We start from the raw sequence: 26,655 nt of genomic DNA on the forward strand, positions 1-26,655 counted from the left end.
GTAGCCTCAGAGGATACTATCTTCATAAGTAATTGCGTCTGGCCGTAAGGGCCTTTGGCACTTCTTGTCTGTTTGCTATGTGTAGTCACTTGGCTCACGCAGGGTTCCCACAGAAGGTGATGGAAGGTTAGAGAGCAGGTGTACCAGCTTGTAAAAGCCACTCAGAGGGTGCATAGCCCCCTAATTGTAATGACATGGCTGCTAGAGAAAGAGTCCCTGGGCTAGAGTGCCAAACACGTCACAGACCAGCTGCATGACCCTGTAAGCCTTACCTGTTCTCCTCACCTGTGAAATGGAGACAACAGCACGTTCTTCAGTGGGTTGTGACCCACTGACGTGACCGTTTATACCTTGGCACATGCACATGGTGAATACATGTTTGTGCGTGTTAGTTTAGTGCTAAGGGTAAGAGAATCTCCGATTGCTCTCCATGTGCTGATATGGCTGGGGATGATATCTGGACTCCTTGTGCTCCTATGACAGTGATGAACAGGGTTTCCTACCTCTCCCATTCTGGTTCTCAGCCCTCTGCCTTTTTCTTTTAGAGCTCTCTCCCATTTCCTTTGATTCAACGATATCAAATAATTCCCAGGTCTATATTTTGGCTTGAAACTCTTTTACTTTCAACTCTCTTTTAGACATTTTTACATTAGGTGTCCTGCCTTCACCCCCCCTCCACCCCCAAACCCCCACCCCCACCCCACGACCCTAAATCCCAGCCTTTCTAAAAGTGAACATTTCACCCTATCCCACCTTGGATCAAATCTCAACCTTTTGAAGTTCTTTTCACATTTTAACTGTAAGTCAGAGTCTGTTTGTGATTCATTACCTGAATACAATAAGTGTCTCAAAATGCAATGTGTTTGTAAATAACTTAGTCTGGTTTTGCTTCCTGCATTCTTGCTTTCTGTTAATGATACTACTCTGTGTAGGCAGCCTCATTCAGGATTGCAGAGTCACCTTCGACTCCTTCTTCCTCTTTCTCAATATGTGTAACCAGTTCCCGGGTCCAGCTGGTTCTTTCTCCCTTTTTTTTTTTAGAGACAGGGTCTCACTGTGTTGCACAGGCTGGATAGTAGTGGCACGACCATAACTCACTGCGGCCTTGAGCGATCCTCTGGCCTCAGCCTCAGCCTCCCAAATAGGTGGGACTATAGGCACATGTACCACGCCCAGCTGATTTTTATTTTTTGTAGATAGAGGGTCTTGCTTTGTTGCCTAGGCTGATCTCAGACTCCTGGCCTCAAGTGATCCTCCTGCTTCTGCCTCCCAAAGTGCTGGGATTACAGGTGTGAGCCACAGTGCTTGGCCTGATTCTTTCTTCTTAACATGAAGCACATATGTCTGTTTCTCTATACTGCTGCTGATCTGGTCATGCTTTGTAGCTTCCTGCCTAATCTCAAATCTTAATTCTCTCTTTTAGTCCATTGTATTATCTACGAAGACTGCCAAAGTGCACGGCTTTGATTATGTTTTCTTTCCCACTATGAATTCCTCCTGTGGTTTCCCATTGTGCAGAAGATACAGTTAACATCCTTAGCTTTGCATTCAGTTTCCAGTCAGCTTTGCTTCCTAAGCTCTGGTTAAATTTGCTTACTCGGGAGTGTCCAAGCCAGTTTCTCCTTCCTTCTTTCCACTCTGCCTTTGTGTGCACCCGCATAGCCTCACTTGACATCATGTAGGAACTGAGAAGAGGCCAGTGAGCCCAGGTGACAGTGGGCGAGGGAGAGTGGCAGGACTGAGGTTAGGGGGCAGGATTGCACAGTCAGGCTCTGGCGAACCACATTGCAGCTTCCTCTTCCTGCAAGAGCAAGGCATAGGGCTTTAAGAAGCTGTGGGAAGTAACCCAAGGGAGGGTGTTAAAAGAGAGTTGGGTAGAGAGGAGATGGAAAGGCCAGAGCGGGAGCTAGGGGACCAGTTAAAACCAATGACAGTGGCTAGACCAGGTATACTGGTGCATGAACTAAGGTCCTGGTGGCGAAGATGCAGGGAAATGGACAGGTATGAGATATATTTTGGAGACAGGATAGATAGGATAGAATATAGGAGGGGAAGGACACACAAGTGTCAAGGTTGACTTCTGGGCGTATAGATTTAGTCCCTGGGAGACTAGTGGGGCCATGGGCTGAGAGAGCAGCCCTGAGGGAGCAGCTTTGAGCTGGCTGCCCACGGCGTTGCCTTGCACGCAGGAAACTGTCTAAATGCTCGCTCCTCGCATTGCCACACATTTACGCAGTGTCCCTCTGACTAAATCACAAGCTCCCTGAAGTCTAAAGCCTGTGCTTTAAACTACTATGTTTTCCCTACAGCATATATCATTGTGCCGTAGCCTTGAAAGATGGTGAATAAGTATTTAATTGATTGCTAGAAACTGTTCCACACATATTTGGTATCATCTGTAAGTCATAAATATTTGAAGTGACTGATTAAAGAAATTGGGAGAAATTTCCAGTTTTATAGGTCATAAATAAGAAATGAGGCTTTTCTATTTCCCTTTGAATTCGGAATATTATGTAAAATGAAATGAGTCATGTAAATAAGGCGGGACCCCGAGTGTGGCGTCTCTGGGCCGCCTCCCAGCTCCCGTGTGTCCTCTCTCGGCAGATGTGCACTGGGAACTACACCTTTGTTCCTTACATGATCACTCCACACAACAAGGTCTACTGCTGTGACAGCAGCTTCATGAAGGGCTTGACAGAGCTCATGCAACCCAACTTCGAGCTGCTCCTTGGACCCATCTGCTTACCTCTTGTGGATCGTTTCATTCAACTTTTGAAGGTGGCACAAGCAAATTCCAGGTGAAGTTTAACAATGCCGTTTGGTAATGATAAGGAAGCCTTATTCTGCTTCTTCCATTTGTGCATCTTATCAGATGTTCTTCAGGTATCAGTGTACAGCAAAGAACCAAGAAAAACATTGTATGTTATCCTCTAAGTGGATAAAATAGATGCCACATAGTGCATTTTAGTCACTTTATTCACAGAACAACAACTTGATGCCAGTAAAAACGAACACACACACACACACAAAAACTACTGACTACTTTATGGTAATGGTAGAGCTAACAATCTATATAAAGCAAGTACAGAAACATTATCAGATAAACATCCAGAGACTTTTAGAGTAAGGGCAAGAACTTCAAAAATTACTGAGAGTGGTATTATATTTTGGTTAAGAACAATCATTTATGTTATAAAGAATGATGCTGAATCAGAAAGTCAAGGTTGTATTATGTTCAAATCACAGACCCATTAAGTTATTTAGAACAATTTCTACTCAAAACAATAAAAATGTTACATCAAAACAAAATTTAAAAAAAGAAAAAAATAATAAAATGAAAAATAAAGTTTTGGCATTTTAAGTGGTACATTGTAGTTTGGCATTTTAAGTGGCATACTGCAAGAAAATTCATTAATATGGAGTACCTTTACTTTTAATTATTTCTGAAGGCACAGTGTTAAATTTCTTGATAATGCCAGATATTAGAGATGTTCATTCTATGCATCTGAATGAAATGAAAACTACTGATGCTGCGAGTGTCATTTATTTCTTTATAAAATTATTGCTTTTCATTGAAATCCTTTCTAGTGTTAACTCTTCGAAAATGTGTGTGTGGTTTTCTTTTTCTTTTTATCAGCCAGTATTTCCGGGAATCTATACTCAACGATATCAGGAAAGCTCGTAATTTATACACTGGTAAAGAATTGGCAGCCGAATTGGCAAGAATTCGGCAGCGAGTAGATAACATTGAAGTCTTGACAGCAGATATTGTCATAAATCTGTTACTTTCCTACAGAGATATCCAGGTGAGAGATGCTTACAGTGCAATCTTTGTCATGTAGCATATTAGAGGAATAAAGGAACTTGTTAACCTCAAATTTTAGTTGGCTAATTAGTAACTCATGTTACTACATGTAGTTTTTTATTGACTTTCCTAAGCTTTCTGTCCTATGATTTTTATGATAAATGAAAAAGACTCCCATGAGTTAACCATCAGTGACTGTGAAAGACTTGTAGGGTAAAGATCTGAATTTTTCCTCCAAAAGGAGAGAAAAGTCTGCTTGCAGAGATAACCCGCAGATAGTCTGTTCTGCTGTTAGCCTTGGGCACACCTGTCAGCCAATAAATGAAAGCTTTGTTTTGGCAAATAGCAGACATTTTTAGAGCTTTCAGAATATATCTTTTACTCCTTAAAATTGTGTTGCTTGAAATTGATAGTGCTGGCTCTAACTGGCCCGAAGGGAAAAATATGTAATTGATTACTTATAAAAATAATTTTTGAAATATGTAATGTAAAACACACTAACATGCTGTCTCATTTTTATTGACATGTCTTAAAATTTTAAAAATATGGCAAGTAGAATAGAATCCTTTCTGAGTTGGGGATTTGCTATTAGGTTTTTATGGTAAAATTTAAGGGACTTCTGGTTTCTTATTCCCACATCCAGCCTTTAAGTTCCGTGGAAACTTCCCGTGGACAACAGAGACTTACGTATGAGACAAGCTGTGGCACTTAGGATCCCATGGCTAGAGTAGCTTACTCATATGAAATGAAACCATTTCGCTACTTATAATAGGAGTTCAATCCAATGCTCCATGTCCTTGTAATTTTTTATTTCCCTGAAAGAAATTGTTAGAACACTGCATATCAGGAGTCTAGCTCTATGGAGACATAAACTACCCATATTTAAGCAGTAGAGCATTATCATGCTAGGTGTTTTTTGTTTGTTCACTTTTTTGACTTTTGCCAATCACGGTAACTCTATTATTTCTGATGTTTTTACCTGTACAATCCAAACTTCTTAGAAGAAAAGCGGTGACAACAGTTGCTTCTAGGTACTTCAAAGTATTCTATGGATTCTAACTTCTCTTTTCAATGCCCTTCTCAGATTCAGATATCTGGTTGTCAAAAGACATTTCATTGTCAGAACTTTATCCTAATGGTTTAATTCTATGCTATTCTCCTCTTGTTTGAAAGGACTATGATTCTATTGTGAAGCTGGTAGAGACTTTGGAAAAACTGCCAACCTTCGATTTGGCCTCCCACCCCCATGTGAAGTTTCATTATGCGTTTGCACTGAATAGGTAAGAAGAAAAAGTTCCCTTCCATAATGTACTAACACGTTGATGTTTAACCAGCAGATTCCTTCCAGGGTCTGTGTTTGCTGTAGCATTGCAACAAGTACCTATTAGAATGTAATAGTAACATATTTACCTCAGCCATGTGAAATGTAGGCAGCATGCATTCTGATTTCTCTCTGATTTTTTTTTTCAGTAAAAAAGGTTTCACACTATTTGTGTATTTAAATTCTTACAATTCTTTTTTCTTCTCTGTCAAAGTTTGTATTTGCAATTTATAGTTTTTATAATTTTTTAAGTTATATGCATATGATACTATCTTTAAGCAAATATATTCAACACCAAATGGTTATTCATACAACAATTTAACTGGGGTATGGATGGTTATGTCTAGGTGAACATATTCCTAATCAGAGACTATTTTTACCGGAACTGCTCTGAACACACCTAATTATAATCAAAACTCTATTGGTCACATTTTGTATTATGTGCCCATGAATCTGCTAGGATTGGGACTGATACTATCACGTGCAGTCCTGCCTCTGTGCTTTCTGTCTGCATCATGGCACACCCCAAGGCCACTTCTTACCTAGAGTCACCATGGAGGACCCTGGGGCCCTGGCCGTCCAAAACTTACTTAGTTGTACTGCTGGTTTTTTCTGTGGTGAGAGAGTTGGCTATATATGTACTAATAATTACCACAACTGAAGAGAATGATGAGAAGAAAAAGGGAGAGGATACCACATTTATTTATCTATTGAGACAGAGTCTCACTCTGTCTCCCAGGGTGGAGTGCAGTGGTGTTATCATAGCTCGGTGTAACCTCGAACTCCTGGGCTCAAGCAGCCCTCTTGCCTCAACCTCCTGAGTACTTTGGACTACAGGCGTGCACACTACCACATCCTGCTGATTTTTAAAATTTTTTTGTAGAAATGGGGTCTCACTTTGTTGCTCAGGCTGGTCTGGAACTCATAGCCTCAAGCAGTCCTTCTGCCTCAGCCTCCCAAAGTGCTGGGATTATAGGCATGAGCCACCACACCCCACCTCTGCCACATTTATTGAGTATTTGCCCTGTGTCATGTAAGCGTTTTTGTCCTTATTTTACACAGGAAGTAACTGAAGCTTGGAAAGATTGAATAACTATTCTTCAAGCCTCATAATTAACCCACCAAAAAAACTGAGCTTGGAACCCAGATCTGTCTCTGGTCTATGCTCTCACCACTAGACTCCACTGCATCTATCTAGAAGAAAATAGTCAGCATATTATTCAACCACAGATTGTTTCTATTCTTCTCATCCATCCATTAATCTTATCAATAAATGTATAATGGGGGTGAGGCATAGAGGCTCATGCCTGTAATCCCAGCACTTTGGGAAGCTGAGGTGGGAAGATTGCTTGAGGCAGAAGTTTGAGACCAACTTGGTTCACATAGCAAGACCCCGTCTCTACAAAAGTTAAAAAGATTAGCTGGGTGTGTAGGCACAGCTACTTGGGTGGCTGAGGCAGGAGGATTGCTTGAGCCTGGCAGTTGGAGGTTATAGTGACCTGTGATTATGTTGCTGTCCCAGTCTGGGTGATAGAGCAAGACCCTGTCCGTAAAAAATAAAATAAAATAAAATAATTGTGTAATTAAAATATATTTTATCTTCCCATGTATTAAACATTTTTTTCTTTAGATTTGAAGACTTAGATGAGACCTCCAGAGATTATCTGCTCTGACTAGTTTTCGAATAAGTTTTTTTGAAAGGTGGCATTGAATATGTTATATTTTAAAATGAAAAGTCCATAAGAGCCTCTCATAATATTCCTTTGTGTTTTGTCTCTCTTTCCTAAAATATACTGAAATGATAAGCATATTTGTATGAAGCAGTATTCTAAACTCAATATGTTTAGTACAAAGGGTAAAAAGGAATTTCATGGACAGGAGATTTGAAGTGGTAATTGAGAATAGAAATGATACCTCTTTTATAATAGCTCTATTGAAATAGAATTCATATACCATATGATTTACCCATTTAAAGACTACAACTCAACAATTTTTAATGGATTAACAGAGTTGTGTGACCATCAGCACAACAAATTTTATAACATTTTCATCATCCTGTATAGAAACCTCCTATCTATCAGCAATCACCCTCCCGTTTCCCTCTGAATACCAGTCCTAGGCAACTACTAATCTGCTTTCTGTCTGTAGATTTGCCTATTCTGGACATTTCATATAAATAGAATCACACAGAATGTGGTCTTTTGTGACTGGCTTCTTTCATTTAACATGTTTTCAAGGCTCAAGAAATGGCATCTCTTAGAGAATTTTTATCTGGTTTTAAGAACTGTCTATACATATTTGGTATTTAAAAATAAATTACATAAAGCAACTTCTTAGAAAATCAATTGGTCACACATGGAATTTAGGCAACTCTTGGATTAGATTTGGTTTCTGGTATTGTCTGTGAATTAGTTTGCTCAGTGTTTTGAAGCAAATGACATTAAAACCTAAGGTCAGGGTTTTGTCCCTATTTGAAATAATACACCCTGCGTCATTCAAGACCACAAAACTATACCCCCGATCTCATTCCACCAACTAGAACCTGCCTATAGGCTGCAGGGGTATTGGAAGGACTGTGGATGGGTGAGTACAAATCACCATTATTAGAAAAGAAACTTAAAAGAGATCCCTGTTAGACTCAGCACACATACTACAGAATAAAAATTAAGCTTAGGACAGAGTTTTGCAGAGGACTCTTAAAATTTAATCATTGTTTTGAGTTTGCTAATTTCACTAATGTAAATCAATATATCAAATAGAGTTTTTAAAAAATAAGCAGCCTGTATTGCTTCTGTAATCTATATTGAAACAACAATGTTGTCTACCTTAGGAGAAATCTGCCTGGAGACAGAGCAAAAGCTCTTGATATTATGATTCCCATGGTACAGAGTGAAGGGCAGGTGGCTTCAGATCTGTATTGCCTTGTTGGTCGAATCTATAAAGATATGTTTTTGGACTCTAACTTCACAGACACTGAAAGTAGAGACCATGGAGCCTCTTGGTAAGTATACAGGATATAAGTAACTTACTTAATTGGTAAATCCATAATGTAAAACATTTTTTGCAAGTGAGAGTGTTAAAGTACTATTATCCATTAGGTTGTGTATTGTGAACTAAATCTTAGATTTTATAACTTGAGTATATAATTTGATGACATTCCTTTAACATGACAGGGTAAATTGGGATAAACTGGACAAAAAGATAATTTAAGAAATACAATTTTTAAGAGATATTTGAAATATGTAGTATTATTAATAACAAAATATAATTTAAAAATTTATATGAAGACATAAAAGAAGACCTGAATGAATAGAAAAATATACCAAGTGTGTAGATGAGAAGGCTTGATATTTTAAAGATATTAATTTTCCCCAATAGGGCTTTTCATGTGATTTGACAAACTTGATTTAAAAATTTATTTGAACAGATAAAGGGCCAAGAACAGACTAAGCAATTTTTGAGAACAAGGTGAAGAGACTTGCTCTACCAAATAACAAGACTTATTATAAGGCTGTAATAATTAAGGTATTGCAGTGTGACTGTAGGTATAGACAAATGAAATGCTAGAATAAAAGAGAAAGCCTGGAACAGACTGAGATATATATATATAACTACATTTATGACAGAGTAGGCTTCATGAGCCAGAGGAGAAAGAATAGATTCTTCAGTAATAGTCCTGGGAAGATTTATCTGCTTTGAAAAACTAAATAAAATTGGATCTCCATTTTAAACCATGCACAAAAAATGAAATCAAAGTGAATGAAAGACCAAAATATGAAAAAAAAAAAATACTTGAGAAAAAATAGTTTTAGAACAAAATATACAAACTATATTTATGACTTTGGGATAGGAAAAGATTTCTTAAAGAAGGCTTAAAAATATGAGAAACCATAAAAGAAAAGATTGGGAAGATGAATTGCATTAAACTTGCTTCTGCTCATCAAGGTCCTGGCTTTTGGAAATGGCAGAGTAGGTTCTGTTGCACTGGTCTTCCTGGTGATAACAATTATAAATGTTGGGGAAACGTTTTTTTAAAAATGTTGGAAAGCACCTAAGAGTGCTTTCAGAAACTGAAGAGGTTTTGTCCTTGGATGAAGGGCACCACATTAAGTAAAATCCACATTTAAATGGCTTTTCCCTCAGGGACACTCCCTAGTCTGCAGGGCACAGGGCTGGCAGAACCTAAGCAGAAAATCAACAGAAAATGATGAATCAATTTGAGGCTGCCAGAGTGCTTGGAAATTGAGTGGGATGACCCCCTAAATGAAGAAGTCATAGAAAGAGGAGCCCCCACATCTGTGTATAAACTCACCTTCAATTCTTGCCTAACCCCTGAAGTGTGCATGTGCAGAGTGAGCTCAAAGGAGCCTGGGGGAATAGCAGCTGGAACACCAGAGAACCTGAGCAGAGGTTTCAGCAGCTGCCTACTACAGGGGAGACAGAGTTTGGAGTTTGAACCTCACCAAGTAAGAGGGGCTTGATAAACAGCTTGACCCTTCCACTGAAACTCTAAAAGAGCCAAGCCTTAGGAATAAAAACTATATCCCAGGACTAGGGGAGTGCACTAAAATTAGGAACAAAACCAAAATAGAGCTACCCTAATAAAACCTAAACCCAAGCCTCCACATAATCAAGGTGAACCACCAATAATTTCTTTGCCTATTATAATAAAACTCAATACTCATAAGAGGAGGATAACAGAATTTTAACTCTCTATAACATATCATCCAAAATGTCTAATATGCCATATTAGACATAGAAACTACATAGAAAAGTATGATCCATAATCAAAAAAATCAGTCATAGAAATAGACCCATAGACAACACAGATTTTGGAATTATCAACCAAGGACCTAAAAGTAACAATGATAAATATGTTAAAGAAATCTACTTGGAAAGATGAATATAATGGGTGAAAATATGAGGAATTATAGGAGATATATGGAAACTGAAAAAGAACCAAATGGAAATTCTAGAACTGAGAAATACAATATCTGAAGTCAAAACATCATCCAATGGGATTAACTGTAGATAGGACACAGTACAATAAAAGATTAGTAAACTTGCAACGGGTTTTTAGAAATCATTAAAATTGATGCAAAGGAAAGAAAAAGACCGAGAAAGAAATTAATGGTTTTGATGACCTGTGGAATAGCATTGAGTGGTTTAAATACTTTTGCCTGGAGAGATACTATTATAGCAGGAGAATATTTGAAGAATTAGTGGCCAAATATTAATATTATCCAAATCTTATAGAAACAAACAAAATGATAGAACAAAAATCTGATAGAACAAAACAAACAAACAAACAAACAAACAAACAAACAAACAAACAAACAAAAACAGCTCACAGATAAAAGAAACTTAGCAAAATCCAAACAGGGTAAATACAAAGAAAATTATCCCTTGGCACATCATAGTAAAATTGCTGAAAAACAGAAATACAAGAAAATGTCATACCTGCATCCTAAGAAAAAAGATACATTATATCAGGGAAGGAGTGAGTGCTGACTTCTCATCAGAAGGAAGCCAAAGAACAATGGAATAACATCGTTAAAGTGCTGAAAGAAAAAATCAATCGACAAAGAACTCCATATCCAGTGATAATGTCTTTCAAAATAAGAGTGAAACGAAGACAATTCTAGATAAATAAAAACTGAGATATAATTCGTTGTCAGCAAACCTTTGGTATAGGAAATGTTAAAGGAAAATCTTTAGGGTGAAAGGGAGTGACATCAAACAGAAACTTGGATCAATAGGAAGGAATGTAGAGCACTGGAAATAATAAATATGTGAATAAATATAAAAGATGCCATCAACGAAGTGAAAAAATAAGTCATAAGCCAGGTGCAGTGGCACACATCTGTAGTCACAGCTACTCAGGAGGCTGAGGTAGAAGGATCACTTGAGCCCAGGAGTTCAAGGCTAGCCTAGGCAACATAGTGAGACCCCATCTCTAAAAAAATAAATTACAGACAGAGAATAATGCATATAACAAATACAAGATTTGTACTCGGTATATATAAATAATTTCTTAAACATGTAAGAAAAAGAGATAAAAAGAAATGGGCATAGGGATATGAACAGGTCATTCACAAAAGAGGAATCACAAATGGCCAATAATTTTTTTTTTTTTTTTGAGGCAGGGTCCCAGGCTGGAGTATAGTGGTGTGGAACAGCTCACTGTAGCCTCAAATTCCTGGGTTTAATCAATCCTCCAGCCTCAGCCTCTGAGTAGCTAGGACCACAGGTGCATGCACCCTGCCTGGCTGACTTTTTAACATTTTTTTTTATAGAGATGGGGTCTTGCTACATTGCCCAGGCTGGTCTTGAACTTCTAGCCTCAAGCTATCCTCCTGCCTCAACCTCCCAAAGTGCTGGGATTTTAGATGTGAGCTACCATGCTCAGCCCACATATTTTAAAAACATAAAAAATGATTTTTAACTAAAACAATGATATACCAGTTCACACTATTCAGATTAATGAAAATTTATAAATCTAACAGTATCAATTGTTGGCAAGAAAGTTAGAGAAATGGGAGTCCTAATCCCCTGACAGTTTTGGTATAAATCTTTATAAGCACTTAAAGATTTTGGCATTATCAAGGAAAGTTGACAACTTGCCTACCCTAAGTCCAGCAGATTTATACCCTAGAGAAACTCTAGAAGCTTCTTTACATAAAAATTTCAACATAAAAAAATCTTTAAAAAAAGTTGAGCAAAATAAGCAAGTGGCAGAAGGATACATATAGTATCATTTATAGAATGTTTAAAATAGTCATAGAGATCTAGTATAAGTATAGATGCATGGATGGGCGTCATAAACTCCAAATTCAGTATAATGGTGACCAGTGGGGAGGAAGAAGTGGAAAGATATCTTGGAGTGATTCACACACAGTTTCAAGTGTATCGAAAACGCTTTATTTTTTAAGCTATATTATACTTTTGTACTTCTTAGTATTCCTAAAATATTCTCTGATTAAAAAAAATATTAAAGAAGGCCATTTTAGTCCAGGAGTTCCTCTATGATAGCCATATAATTTTTTAAAAGTTGTGAAACAGAAATCTTTGATCATTTTAGCAGTTTAGAGGGGCTGTCTTACTTCTTTTTTTCTGTTGCTATAACCAAATACCTGAGACTGGGTAATTTATAATGCAGAGAAATTTATTTCTCACAGTTCTGGGGGCTGGGAAGTCCAAGATGGAGAGGCATGCAAAAGGAGTGTAACTCTGCAGCCTTTTTGTTATTGAAAGATTTACACTTCAGGAAAATTCTTAACTGAAGGAGAATGAGAATCTGATATTTACGAAGCATGATGCCCAGTATAAATGCTTCAATATAGAAGTGATAATAAAATGCATAAGCAATCCTAAAAAGCCTAGTTTTCAAGGTCAGTGAATTCAAATGGAAAACCTCTTAGATGAATTTAGTGTGCATCGTGCACTGGAATAAAACAGAAGTGTTTCCCCATTTGAAAACAAAGCAATTTAGACTACTGAAAGCTTTCAAGGTTGCATAAAGTTCAGTTCAGGAATAGAGTTTTTTTTTTTTTTTTCTGGTTTTGTTTTTAACTTTCTATACTTAACAGATTCTGGTTTCTTTTTGATGATTTCAATTTAATCTAGGAACATTAACTGTCTCTTGAAAGAGCTTTGTGTTCAAAGTCTTCAGGTCAAGTAGAAGATGTCAGGATTTTTATGATTTCATTTTAAGCTGCCCATTAATTTTCTAGTAAGAACAGGGACAGCTGTTAGAGCTCAGAGACTCCTAATGGAACAGCCCTAAGGAGCTGATCTTGTGTGTGTCACTTACCGATTTATTTAGTCATGTCAGAATGTCACTTTTACTATACAGTACTTATCCATTACCTGCCATTATTGTCATTATATTCATTTATCCTAAAAAGACACTAAGAGGGGTTCCCTTTCACCAATTTTTAAATGGATGCTTTTTAATACCTCAGTGGCTTTTAAAGCAATTTTGGTATTTTTTAGTGTCTTGATCCAACTTCCACGGTAGGGCAAACACACATTCATTTGTGTTGACATTGTCCCTAACCTCCCTCTCTGTTAGAGCTGAGAAAGAAACTGGCTTGTCCAGGTGCTGACAGGGGAGGGGACCACTGAAGGTGTCAGCATCTGGCCAGACATAGTCAGGATCGCTCCTGCCCTGAGTCATGGGTCCCAAAGGGATGTTTCAGTTGACCTTTTCTTTTGAGTCATAATCCTCTGCGTTTTCACTTGTCAAGTGCAGGTCCTGGGATAAAGGGTGAGGTGTCATGGCAGGTAGTCAGTCCCTGGAGCTTCTTTCCATGGACTGAATCATTTTCTGTTGACTGGAATAAATAGTGACCCACTGACTGTGGAAAGTTTAAGGCTAAGAGCTTCAACTCAATAGAAGAAGAACCCCAAGCAGTTGTGGTTCCAATGGCTCATCAAACTTTTTTTTTTGCAACTCTCCTTTTGAATACTGTTAATAAATTAAATGTTCCTGCCCATAATAGAGGGAGGAAGTTTTACACTCCTTTGCGCATAGTATCCGATTCAAGTACATACATAACAGCCTTTATTGCTACAGAATCCTCCAGTGCAGATCTATCTTCTGAAAGCTTTCGTTAGGGCTTCAGAATGTGAAGGTAGAAAATGAGAGAAAAATTTAATGGTTTAGATTTTTTAAGCTCGCTGAATTACAATTTATTGTTAGAACAAACTTTTGTTGTTGACTCTTATCTGCGACAGAGGGTGAGTGGTTTGAATGAATATATCCTGCTAATTTAAGCATTTAAAAAAAAAAGAGTAGCTCTCTAACATTTGATGTTTTCTATTGTCATTTCCTTAGTTATTTTTATTCATTGGGACTCTTGTGCATGGCTGAAAATAATACTATTTTTTTTCCCTATGTTTAAATTTCTATAATCCAAGTTAAAATATGAAAAAAAAATGCCTCTTTCATCTTCAGGTAATTAAACTGTGGTTTAGTTCTAGTTTAATAAAAGGTTGTGCCCTTTAGCATAGCTGTTAAATATAAAGTTTTATTAATAAATAAGTTAAAGGTCACAGTGCTGCATGTCACATGTGCTGGCGAAAGGACAATTTGGGCTCCAGAGGAAGGAGCAAGATGAGAAAAGAGAGTGTGAGAAGGTGGAAGGAAAGCCAGCTTTTAAAGTGTGAGAAGTTGTGACCCAAGAGCCTAGATTTATTTTTAAAATGGGCACCAAGTTTCTGAAGCAATAGACAAAACAACTGGAGATGGTCCAAGGATATAATCACTGTGACTTAGAGTGCTATGGAAGTTCTAATTGCCAAGGTTATCTCCACAATTTCTTTTTTAACCTAATCTAAATTAAATAACTGTAAAATTGTTATGCTGAATTCCTATGCAGCTTGACTTATTTAGAAAATTTTGTTATATGCAGTATTTGTTCACATAGGCAGAATCAAGGCCTTAAAGCTTAGAGTTCACGCAAGGTTTTTTGAACGTTAGTAACGGTGGAGGCTTACAAGAACCTTGTGAAGTAGGCAGAGCTCGTGTTTTCCTTCCCATTTGACAATGGAGGAAATTGAAATTCAAAGAAGTCAAGTGAATTTCGTGATGCCCTGCAATTAATAAAATTTCAAATCTAATTGTTTCAGATCCAGTGTTGTTTTTACTACACCCTATGCTCCCTTTTCCTGGAGTTTCCAGGAACAGACATTTCCAGCAATGTCTATTTTGTTTTGTTGAAGGTATGGACTATTGGGAGACTGAAAAGGGATCAATGTTGACTCAATACTTGGAAACAGTGTAATCTTAGGCAAATTACTTAACCTTTAGGAAGTTCCGTATTCTTATTTAGGAAATAAGAATAACACCTACCTTATGGATTAGAATTCTCTTGGCATCCTACAGGTAGCAGAACACCTCACTCCAATGGGCTTAAACATAAGAAAATGTATCTTCTAAAATATGAAATTCAGAAGTAGGACTGGCTTTAGGGTAAGTTGAGTCAGCAGCTTAAGAATATCAGCTCCCTCGCTATTGCCGTGGGTGGCTCTGCCTGCAGGCCAGCCTACTTAGGGTTGCAAGGTGGCTGTGGCCATTCTAGAATCAAACCAGATTAGCTACACCAATGCCAAGGGAAAATGAGACAATCTTTTTTCTGTATCTTTATCTTAGGACTGAGAAAACTTGCTCATAAAAACCTACCCTAGAATTTCCTTACCTCTTTAAGTGTTTTTTTTTTTTTTTTTTTTTTTTTAGTCAGAGTCTTACTCTGTTGCCCAGGCTAGAGTGCCATGGCGTCAGCTTAGCTCACAGCAACCTCAAACTCCTGGGCTCAAGTGATCCTTCTGTCTCAGCCTCCCGAGTAGCTGGGACTACAGGCATGCGCCACCATGCCAGCTAATTATTTCTATATATTTTTTAGTTGGCCAATTCATTTCTTTCTATTTTTAGTAGAGGCAAGGGTCTCGCTCTTGCTCAGGCTGCTTTCGAACTCCTGACCTTGAGCGATCTACCCACCTCGGCCTCCCAGAGTGCTAGGATTACAGGTGTGAGCCACCGTACCCGGTCACCTCTTTAAGTTTTTAATACTTGATTATCAGTCCAAAACTACACAAATCACTAGCAAGGGGGATGGCTTTATTACAACTGGTTTGACTAATCTTTTTGGGAGGGATAAGTGCTTTGCTGTGAGGATTAAATGATACCATATATGTTAAAGTCCTGAAATTTAGTAGGCATTTAGTGTTATATCCTTAGTGTATAATATGTAAAAATATTTTGTATTCTTTACATATTTATCCATGCTCAAAATAGATATTTAACTACATTAAATTTCATTTAAAAAATATTCCCAGGAGTCCTTTTTCTCTTCTTTCTGGATCTAGCTACATATTTTATCTAATGAGGGAAAATATATAGAGTCTGTATCATTTTTACACACGCCTTGTCTGAATTTCATTTCTCAGGGCTATCGTGGGGTCTCGTGAGATAGGCAGTGCTTGCTTGAAGTCACATTTGGCTTGGAGAAGGTGATATTCTCATTCTTAAGGGGAGATATGAAGTCATTTTCAGAACTTTAAAAGGAAATTAGGTGCCTGTACTATATAAGCATAATCATGTCTCTGTTGTTGTAATGCCAAAAAAGATCCATAGCCAGGAAATTAAAGGCATTAAGTCTCTTTTTAGCATTAATATGTTCGTTTTTCCATAGTAACTTGGGAAAGAACAGAGAGCCTTGTCTTATCAACTAATTTTCTTTTACGTCAGTGACAGTGCTATTCAAACAGCAATGTGTGCCTAATAAAGATTTAGCTTTTACATTATTAATGGGGTTGGCTTTACTTTGGAAGACTTATGTAACAAACTAATCGACATACAAATAAAGACCAATGTCTGTTTTCCATTGGCCAGATTAATTAGCCTTTTCCCCCTTTGTCTTGGCTTCAAGATATCTTTCTCCATGTTATCTCCGTTTCCACCACCCACCTTCCCCCTTTCTCTCCACCTCCAGGGTTTTATCTCACCGTCTTTCCATTAATGCCATTTTTGTTTAGTCTTTTATTGTGTGTATTAGAAGAGTTTCCAAATGTTTGATGATTTTTATTTTCAGAACAGAAAGCTTGAGAGCTCTTAGTAATGGTGCATGACACTCAGCTCATTGGTGACCAGATGTAAATGCTTCCTAAGGGACCAACAGTTCCAGGATGACCTGGGAACTTGGGTAAAGCACACAGTGTGTCCATAGTTGTTTGTAAATGAGTGCCCTGGGACATTGGTCTCATGCTTTGATGCTGATTTAATACCATATTAATCGATGGTGGATTAGATGAAGCTATGTTGTGACATGACCAGGTCGAAGTCCAAGAAAGATAATATTTAATATGTCACTGTGAAGGTTTCCTAATTGTGACTAACAAATGTGGAGCACCTAAAGAAAGAAACTAAGTCTTTCTTTATTTAATTTAGTTATCAGAGGAATGAGTGAGAGAACTAGATATTTGCCAGGCATTATGCTGAAAAGGAGGGAGAATCTGGAAGAATGGGAGGATTTCACTCAGTGAACCAAAGCGTTGTTTCCAAACCTGGCTGAACATCAGAATTGCTTAGGGACATTTTCAGCAATGTGGAATTCTTTCTCCCTGGACATTCTGCTTTAGTGGGTCCCCTTTATTGAATAGATTAATCATAGTTGATTAATATAACTATTCCCCTTTTACTGAATGTTTAGATTTTCCCCATTTTTGCTGTCATTCCCTTCTGCCTAAATCTTTACCATTCTTCGTATCCTCAAAGATTAAATCTAAAACTGTAGCCCCTTCCCTGTCTCCCCTTCAGAGTTCTCCCAAGTGGGTATCCTCCCATCTTTCCAGCCTTCTTAGAGGGGGGTAAAATGGGTTCCATTAAAATGGGTTTGCATTTTAATTGGAAAGAAGTGGGGTAGTTATGGGAAGAATAAGTGTAGACTGGTCATAAACATATGAGAACTCTTCACCTTCAGGAGTAATCAAATTAGAGAAAGTTAAAATCCTGAGCTATTCTTTTGTTGCAGTCAGTTGGCAAAGATGAAAAGAGACGAGAATATCTTATTTTGGCATGAGTGCAATGTAAAAGTCACTTTCCTACACTGCTTTTGGAAATGTGAATTGGTAAGACCTTTCTGGGAAGCTATTTGGAATTATGTATCAGGAGCTTTGAAATAATTCATGTTTTTTTAATCCAGTTCTGTCATTGGGAAACCATCCTAAAGAAATAACAGATATAGAAACAAAGATGTGTTTACAATGATGTTCACTCCTCTGAATTTTATAGTAACAAAAAATTGGAAGAAACCTAAATGTCCCCAAATAGACAAATTGTTAAATAAAAGTGTGGCATCCTCATATGATGGAATATCATCCATTCAAAATTGTGGGGAGATTTTTGGTGGTAAAATATATATAACATAAAATTTACCATTTTAACCAGTTTAAGTGTACTTTTCAATGACATTAAATACATTCATACTATGCAACCATCACCACCATCCATCCACAGAACTTTTTTCATTTTGCAAAACTGAAACTCTATATGCATTAAACAACTTCCCATTCCCTCCTTCCTCCAGCCCCTGGCAACCACCATTCTACTTTCTGTCTTTTTATGAATTTCTATGAATTTGACTACTCTAGGTATCCCATGTAAGTGGGTACCCACCCAGTATTTGGCTTGTGTGTGTGTGTTTGTATATGTGTGTATGTTAGCTTATTTCACTAAGCATATGTTCTTAAGCTTCATCCATGTTGTATCATGTGTCAGAATTCCTTCCTTTGTAAAGCTGAATAATACTTCATTGTATACATATACCACATTTTGTTTATCCATTCATCTATTGATGGACATTTGGGTTGTTTCCACCTTTTGGCTATTGTAAATAATGTTCCTTTGAAAGTTAGTGCACAAATATCTCTTTCAGAGCCTACTTTCAATTATTAAGTATATACCCTGAAGAAAATTGTGGTTTTGAAAAATATTTAATAGTAACATGCATCATGATATCTTGTTAAATTAAACAGCAGATTATAAAAATAGCATGATTCTTTGGGTGGGAAAAAGCATGTGCATAATACAAGCATTGGAAAAACATAGTTGGAATTTGGGTTTCTTCTGTTTTCTTCCTGAGTTTTCTATTACAATAAGGAATATCCAGAAATAAATAGTTTGAATTGGAGAGCAGGTTATCCCCAAACCTGCATTATAAAGCAACAGGGAGGTTCAGCAGTAGTTTTCTTCACATGCCATCCTGGTTTGCCCCTGAGTTATTTTATGAGAGATAATTTCAAAAATATCCCTAGAGATGTAAAACACCATGGGCTTCTACTTTAATTACCTGTGTGTCTCACAGAAAGAATCAACAGCTGTTGTATCACAAACAAGGAAAAGTAGAACTTGAGCTCAGTTTTTTCTTTGTTGGAAAGTAGATGCTCTTCAGCTGGGAATAATTCAAAACTATTTCTTTTACTCTTGACTTTTATTGAATGACTTAATACAGGCACAAAAAGTGAACACAGTCTTTATTATTAAGACTTCACCACTCACTTTATAATCAAGGACTTAAATGCTTTTAAGCTAGTTTGTAATCAGGTGACAAATGCAGTGCTAAGGCCAGGCTCAAACTACTGCCCCACGGGCCACATGCGGGTGTTTTTGCCTGTTTGTTTTTTTACTTCAAAATAAGATATGTGCAGTGTGCATAGGAATTTGTTCATAGTTTTTTTTAAACTATAGTCTGGCCCTCCAACAGTCTGAGGAACAATGAACTGGCACCCTGTTTAAAAAGTTTGAGGACCCCTGGCTAAGGCAATCCTTGAAGAAAAATCTATTGCCTTTGAAAGTTTGAAAATGACATTTGCATCTTTTAAATGTAATATTGAATTGAAGAATGCAAATTATTTACTCCCTTTGAACAAATATCTAGTACTAAAGTAGAATAAAAATCAACAGGAATGGAAATAGCTTCATACTGTAACTCATATATAGCCGTTAAAGATGTAAATGTCTAGTTCCCTCCCTAAGATTTGTTTCCTCCTGAAGTCTTCTCTAATATAGCTTTACTCATATCTAATCATTTTATTTTTCTATCTTTATAGATAGTGTCACACTACTAACCATTGTTTATAGATTTCTTTATGTATAGATTTATGTAGTGTTCATGTTTATCCTCTTTGCTAGTTGAAACTGTGATGTTTTCAACAACACAGAACTCTTCTTTGGTGCATTTTTATGGACACATTTCAGCAGTATTGCTGCATAAGTCTTTATGAAATATTAGTATTTTGTCTAATGAGACTGATCAAATATAATTTGTGAAAACACCAGTATCTTAGAATACATCAGTATCTATTTCTGTTGTACATGGAATACAAACTTTATGCTTAATACAAAAGCAGTTCTCTTGGCTTTTATTTCTCATTTTTATTTTTACTGTTTCACTCAACTCCCTTTTTCTAAAAAAAAAAATAAAATAAAATAAAAACAAAAAAAAATCCAGAAAGTAATGAAAAAGAACTAAAAAAAATTTTTGTTAACACAAACCAAAGGGCAGACGGTGTGATACAGAGAAGAGGGCTCAGGCTTTGGAATCCAGTACAACTGGGTTGAGTTCCTGCTTGACCACTTCTATACTGCATGACTTAATATTCCTGGGCTTCAGTTTCCTTATTGGTAAGGAATTCCCCTGTCTTTAAAGGGGAGAAAGAATTAGAAAGAAATATTATGCCTGAAATGTCTCGTTCAATGCCTTGTACCTGGTAGGTGCTCAGTAATCAGAGGCAACTACTATTAATTGTTTCTTTTATCATTTGATGTTAATCACAGCTTACTTTGGAAGAGGATATCATCTGTGCTATACTGTATTATTGTTAGAAATACACTGTCCCTGTTTGAAGGAAGATTATGTATTCACACCGCATGACACCTGGCTTCGTTGTGTACCTTGATTGATGTGCATTCTAGGGAGAGGCTCTGAGAGCAATTCTGTGATTATGCCATATATACTTTTTTCTCGGCCATTTCTATGGAAAGGCTGCTGCTCCTTCAGGCTGGATTCCAGAAGGAAGACAATGTGGAGCAGAGCTGAACCATGACACAGTTTGTGGCACAGACACGTGGCATGGACAGGATCCAGAAGCCACTGGGATTTACGAGTCGTTTGATACCTGGTACACTTAACCTAAAATGACTGAGGCATGGTCTTCAGCTGAAATGGATAATTTCATTGTTTTAACATTCACATGTATTTTTATCAAGTTTGAGTCTTAAAAACCACAAAATGATAAAAACATACATAGAAAATTAACACCAAGGAACTAGAAAATATAAATATGGCAATAATAAGGATCAGCATGCTTGCTGTTACTGAGCTTTAAGCCAATGAACTTTTTAGTAATAGAATTAAAAAAGTCATATACTACTTCTTCAGAGGAAACGTAAACTCTCCCTACCAGTAAGTTAAAGGAATTTTTCATGTCAGTCCCTATTGTAGACAACAATAAAAGCCATATAAATAACTTTGTCAATATTTTTATTGAAGTAGTGAACTCCAATAACATTAAAAATGTAACACAGCAAATGGGATATGCAATTCACTGATTTAATGGTGGTCCAAGGATATATTAATTGTTTCTGGTCGTGTGGTTTTATCAACATCAGGGTTTAGAGCACTGAAGGAGTTAGTAGATTATTTGCATCTTGTATGAACTGCTACCTTTATCACTTATCTCATTCTGGTTCTTGGTAGAAAATAGATGCATTCTTTCTTCATTCCACTAGTATGTTATAATCAGCTACAGTGTGTCAGGCATTCTGAGGATTCAAATATTGGAAATGCATTGCTCAGCAAGACTGACAGGGTCTCTGCTGTCATGGAGCTTACATTCTACTGGGGGATATAGAAAAAGAATAATTTCAGATTATAAATTCTTTAACAAAATAAAGCAATTTAGCAATTCCATTTTTTTTCCTATTTCATGCCAATATGTGATTTTCATGAAATTTTTTCATTCCATCCAAGTTATGTCGTATTTATTGGCATAAATTTGTTTCTGAATATTCTTTATCCTTTTACTTTGTTTTTAATGTTGGCAGGATCTGTACTGGTGTCTCCCTTTTTGTTTATGAGAGCATGGTAGTAATTTTTGTTCTCTTTCTTCTCTCTCTTTGTCTCTAATGAGCAGTCCACCTAGGAGTTTATCAATTTTATTAATGTTTGCAAAGAACCAAGTTTTGACACTACTGATTCTTTTTATTGGAAATCTGCTTTCTATTTCATTGATTTCTTTTTAAATTTTTTTCAATCTTTCTAGAATTATTTATGCATGTGCTGAAAGTGTCAGTTAGGGGTGAAATCATTACGGTGATGTAACTGTCTATTTCATTGATTTCTGCTCTTTTCGTTATACTTACCTGGGGGATAATTTGCTGTTCTTTTTCTAAATGGAAGCTTAGGGCATTGATTTTTCAACCTTGCTCCTTTTCCAATATATGCATTTAAAGGTATAATTTGTTCTGCATTGCAGAAATTTGATAAATTGAACTTTGGGTATTGTTCAGTTCAAGTACCTTCTGATTTTTACTGTGATTTTTTTTGACAGTTGTGTTATTCAGAAGTGGGTTGCCAAATTTCCAAATATGTCTTTCTTCATTGTTCTCTAGTTTAGTTCTCTTGTGGTGAGAGAACACACTTTGCATTCAATCCTTTGAAATTTGTTATAAAGCGTTTTATGGCCCAGAATATGGCACACAGTTGTTGGGTGTAGTGTTCCAGATAAGTCAGTCAGATTAACCTGGTTAATCAGGTTGTTCATATCTTCCAAACTCTCACTGATAATTTACATCTGCCTATTTGATCATAACTGTGAGGGTGTTTTAAAATCTCTAGCTATGATTATAGATTTGTCTATTTTTTTTAGTTCTGTCCATTTTGCTTTATATATTTTGAAGCCATGCTAATAGGTACATTTAGGGCTATCAGATTTTTCTGTTAAATTTACCTTTTTATTTTATGAATTGTCCCTCTCTCTCTTATAATAATTTTTGTCTTAAAGTCAGTTTTGTCTGATATTAATATATATTCATAACAGATTTATTTTGTTTAGTATTTGGATTCTATATCTTTATGTATCATTTTACTTTCAACCTACCTGTATCCTTATACAGGTTGAATTTCTCTTTTCCAAAATGCTTGGGACCAGAAGTGTTTCAGATTTGGAATTTTTTCAGATTTTAGAATATTTGCATTATATAATACTTACTGGTTGAGCATCCCTAATCTGAAACTCTGAAATATGAAATGCTCTGGTCAACATCTCCTTTGAGCATCATGTTGGCACTTAAAAAGTTTTGGATTTTGGAGCATTTCAGATTTGGGATTTTTAGATTAGGCATATGCAAACTGTATTTAAGGTGTGTGTATTTTAAATGCTGCATCTTTTTTGTTGTTGTTATTGTTAAATTTAATTTGAAAAATCTGTGTTGTTTGGAATGTTCTGATCATTTAAATTTAATTTGGTAACTGATAGTTGGGGTTATAGCAATCATCTGCTATTTATTTTCTATTTATTTGTCTCATGGTTTTTCTGTTCCATTTGTCCTCTATTCCTACATTATTGTTTATTAATTTAGTGTTATATTTTCTGCTACATTAGCACATTAATAATACTTACTATATTATTCTTTGTGCAGTTCCCTGAAGATTATAATCTGCATCCTTGACTTTTATAGTCTAGCTTACATTTTTTTACTTTTTTTTACTTTGCCACTTCCTGAGCAAGGAGAGAAAAGCTTAGAGCAGTTAAATAATCAATAGTTTTAAAATAGATTATATATTTTATAACAAGTCATATATTTACTCTTTCTGATGCTCTTTCATTCTGCAGTTTAGTTTTTCCAGCTGAAATCATTTTCCTTTATACTGAAGTATTTTTAGTAATTTTTGTAGTGTGGATCAGCTGGCAACTAGTTCTCCCAGTTTTGCTTGTCTAAAGTCATCTTTTATATATCTTTTTTTTTTTTTTTTACTCTAAAAATGTCGTTGTCTTCCGTATTGGTATTGCAAAGTCAACCATCAGTTTTATTGCTCCTTTGAAATTAATAAATTAATGTATCTTTTTTCCTCTGGCTAATTTTAAAAGATTTTCCTCTGTTTTTGGTTTCAGCAATTAGCCTGTGATTATTTTATCCTGCTTGAGGTTTGCTGAGCTTCTTGAGTCTGTGGGTTGATATTTTCATCAGTTTTGGAATATTCTTCTTATTATATCTTTAAATATTTTTTGTATTTCTATTCTCATTCTTCCTTTTCTGGGGTTACAGTAATACATACGTTTGACCTTTAAGCATGTCCTAAATGTCTCTTATGCTCTTTTATGCTTTTTTCCCCCACTCTTCATTTAGATACCTTCCATTGACATGTTTTTTAGCTCACCAAAATGTCTTCTGCTCTGTCTAGTCAACTTTTAAGCCTATACATTGAATTCGTATTTTCAGGTTTTGTATGTTTTAGTACTAGATCATTTGATTTTTGTTTTTTTAGATTCCAAACCTCTGTTCAAGTTGTTTATCTTTTCACCCATTTTGTTCATTTTTCTCTTTATTTTCTTTACCATATTAGTAATAATTATCTTAATGTCCTTATCTACAGATAGCAACATCTGAATTATCTGTAGGTGTGTGTTTACACTTATTGGTCACACTTTCTTGGCTCTGTGCCTGTCTCATACTTCTTTATTGTATCCCAAACATTTTGCATTTAAGAATTACTGAGACTGAAGATGATTTTATTTTCTTCCTTTCCTTTGTTATCCGGAAAGGGACAGGGTAAGCAGCTGTTTACCTCCACAAATACAATTGAGTTGGGCTGGGTCTGAGTTTCAGGTTTTTGTTTTTTGAAACAGGGTCTTGTCCTGTTACCCAGGCTATAGTGCAGTGGCGGCGTTGTAGTTCGCTGCAACCTCAAACTCCTGGGCTCAAGCCATCCTCTTGCCTCAAGCCATCCTCCTGCCTCAGCTTCCTGAGAGTAGCTGGGACTACAGGTGTATGCCACCACGCCGGGCTAATTTTTTCTATTTTTGGTAGACATGGGGTCTCACTGTGTTTGTCAAGCTGGTGTCCAACTCCCAGCCTCAAGCGATCCTCCCGCCTCGACCTCCCAAAGTGCTAGGATTAAGGCATGAGCCACCACTCTGGCCTCAGTTTCAGTTTAGGTTGACCTAGTCTGTTTCCATTTTGTCTCTGCTGCTTGGCTGTGACTCTCCTGGGCCTTTGATTGAGAGCCAGGCAGGTCTCTATCTCCTTATCCCTTGAGTACTACAGGAGATTTCGTATCTGTGCTTTGGGGTTTTGAGGTTAGCTCTCTTCTCTCACATCATTTAGCTCCAAAATTTGATAAATTTCTTAAGGGGGAGACCTTTCATATACTTGTTGCAGGCTCCTCTCCCTAGTGAGACTTCACTGCTAGACTTTAGGAGATTTCTTTTTTTTTTTTTTTTTTTTTGAGACAGAGTCTTGCTTTGTTGCCCAGGCTAGAGTGAGTGCCGTGGCGTCAGCCTAGCTCACAGCAACCTCAAACTCCTGGGCTCGAGCGATCCTTCTGTCTCAGCCTCCCGAGTAGCTGGGACTACAGGCATGCGCCACCACGCCCGGCTAATTTTTTCTATATATATTAGTTGGCCAATTAGTTTCTTTCTATTTATAGTAGAGACGGGGTCTCGCTCTTGCTCAGGCTGGTTTCGAACTCCCGACCTCGAGCAATCCGCCCGCCTCGGCCTCCCAGAGAGCTAGGATTACAGGCGTGAGCCACCGCGCCCGGCCGACTTTAGGAGATTTCTGTCTGTCATCCCAGCCCTCCCCTACACCCCAGCCTCCTGTATGACCCAGCATCCAACAGATGTCCCTGTGGAGAAAACTGGCCACATGTTAGGGGCTTCTTCAAGTTTCATTCTGTCATTGCAACCCATGCAATTATCAAGAAATTCACTGGTTTCTCTTTTCCTTGATAAATTTCAAACAGGCAGAGTTCTGCCTATGCCAAGCCCAAGCCTAATCTTGTCAGAATCAGCAAAAGCCCCCATGGAAGACAGCAATTCTGCTCCTCTTGGAAGGGCATTTTCCTCTCTGGAGTGTTATTTCAATGCTATTTTTGTTGCTTCCATAGATTCCAGTGTCTGTAAAAATGTGTTTTTGATATGTATTCTTTTGTTTTTCCCTCCCTACTTGTTGAAGCAGGACTAATGGCTTCCAAGGAGACTATTTTATCTTACCAGGAAGCATAAGTTTTCTCCCCGACATTTAATATTCTTCTACAGTATAAATGGCCACATAGCTTTCCAATGTTTGGAACAAATTTTATTCTATATTATACTTTATAGTATTATGGAGTAAATTTAGAGTAATTTTTATCTTGTAACAAATACCTTTGTAACTAAATTTCTGATTAGGTATTTAATGGTGTTTTTCTTGGTATAAATTTGTAAATGTATTATATAATTGTTGTGTCAAGACATAATACACAGTTTTTTAAAAATTTTATAGTTTTGATATTGGCAAATTTCTTCCAAAAAATACTGTGCTTATTTTCTTTTACAGTGTGGGAGAATTCCCACTCACCATAGAGGTATATTAATGATATATGACAGGATTTTATTTATTTTATAATATACCTACACGCTATTTTCATCACTAGACAATGTTAAGACTTGTAAGCCCAAATATTCATTTGGGTTGGTTTCAGCACCTAGGAATTACTCAATCAGTATTTGTTGATTGATTTGGGAATGTCTTGCTTTTTGCATCTTCCTTTTTATATCTTTAAGAGAGGTATTTTATGTTCTTTGGTTTCAGGGAAAATGGAAGAATTTATTTGTTGAAGAATATCTCCTATCTTGATGTAACTTGGTAGAAAGTGTATAACTTCTTTCTTCTCCTAAACCCTTTTTTGTTGAGACTCCATACTTGCCTGTGAACAAAACAGTCTTTACCTTTGAGACTTACATGAGTCTAAGGCTTATAAGTTAT

At 36.8% G+C, this 26,655-nt stretch overlaps 1 protein-coding gene across 2 annotated transcripts in view; it reads left to right on the plus strand.

Annotated features, from left to right (window-relative positions):
* Positions 1-26,655, plus strand: part of MAP3K5 (mitogen-activated protein kinase kinase kinase 5) — a 195,294-nt gene that overhangs the window by 75,691 nt on the left and 92,948 nt on the right. For both annotated transcript variants that reach the window (XM_012739434.2, XM_012739433.3), the window contains exons 4-7: positions 2,605-2,798; positions 3,638-3,806; positions 4,979-5,085; positions 7,957-8,127. In XM_012739434.2, coding sequence (XP_012594888.1) covers positions 2,605-2,798; positions 3,638-3,806; positions 4,979-5,085; positions 7,957-8,127 — 641 coding nt within the window. The remainder of the gene's footprint in view (positions 1-2,604; positions 2,799-3,637; positions 3,807-4,978; positions 5,086-7,956; positions 8,128-26,655) is intronic.

Source organism: Microcebus murinus, chromosome 5 (genome assembly GCF_040939455.1).
Source record: "Microcebus murinus isolate Inina chromosome 5, M.murinus_Inina_mat1.0, whole genome shotgun sequence".
NCBI classification, from domain to species: domain Eukaryota; kingdom Metazoa; phylum Chordata; class Mammalia; order Primates; family Cheirogaleidae; genus Microcebus; species Microcebus murinus.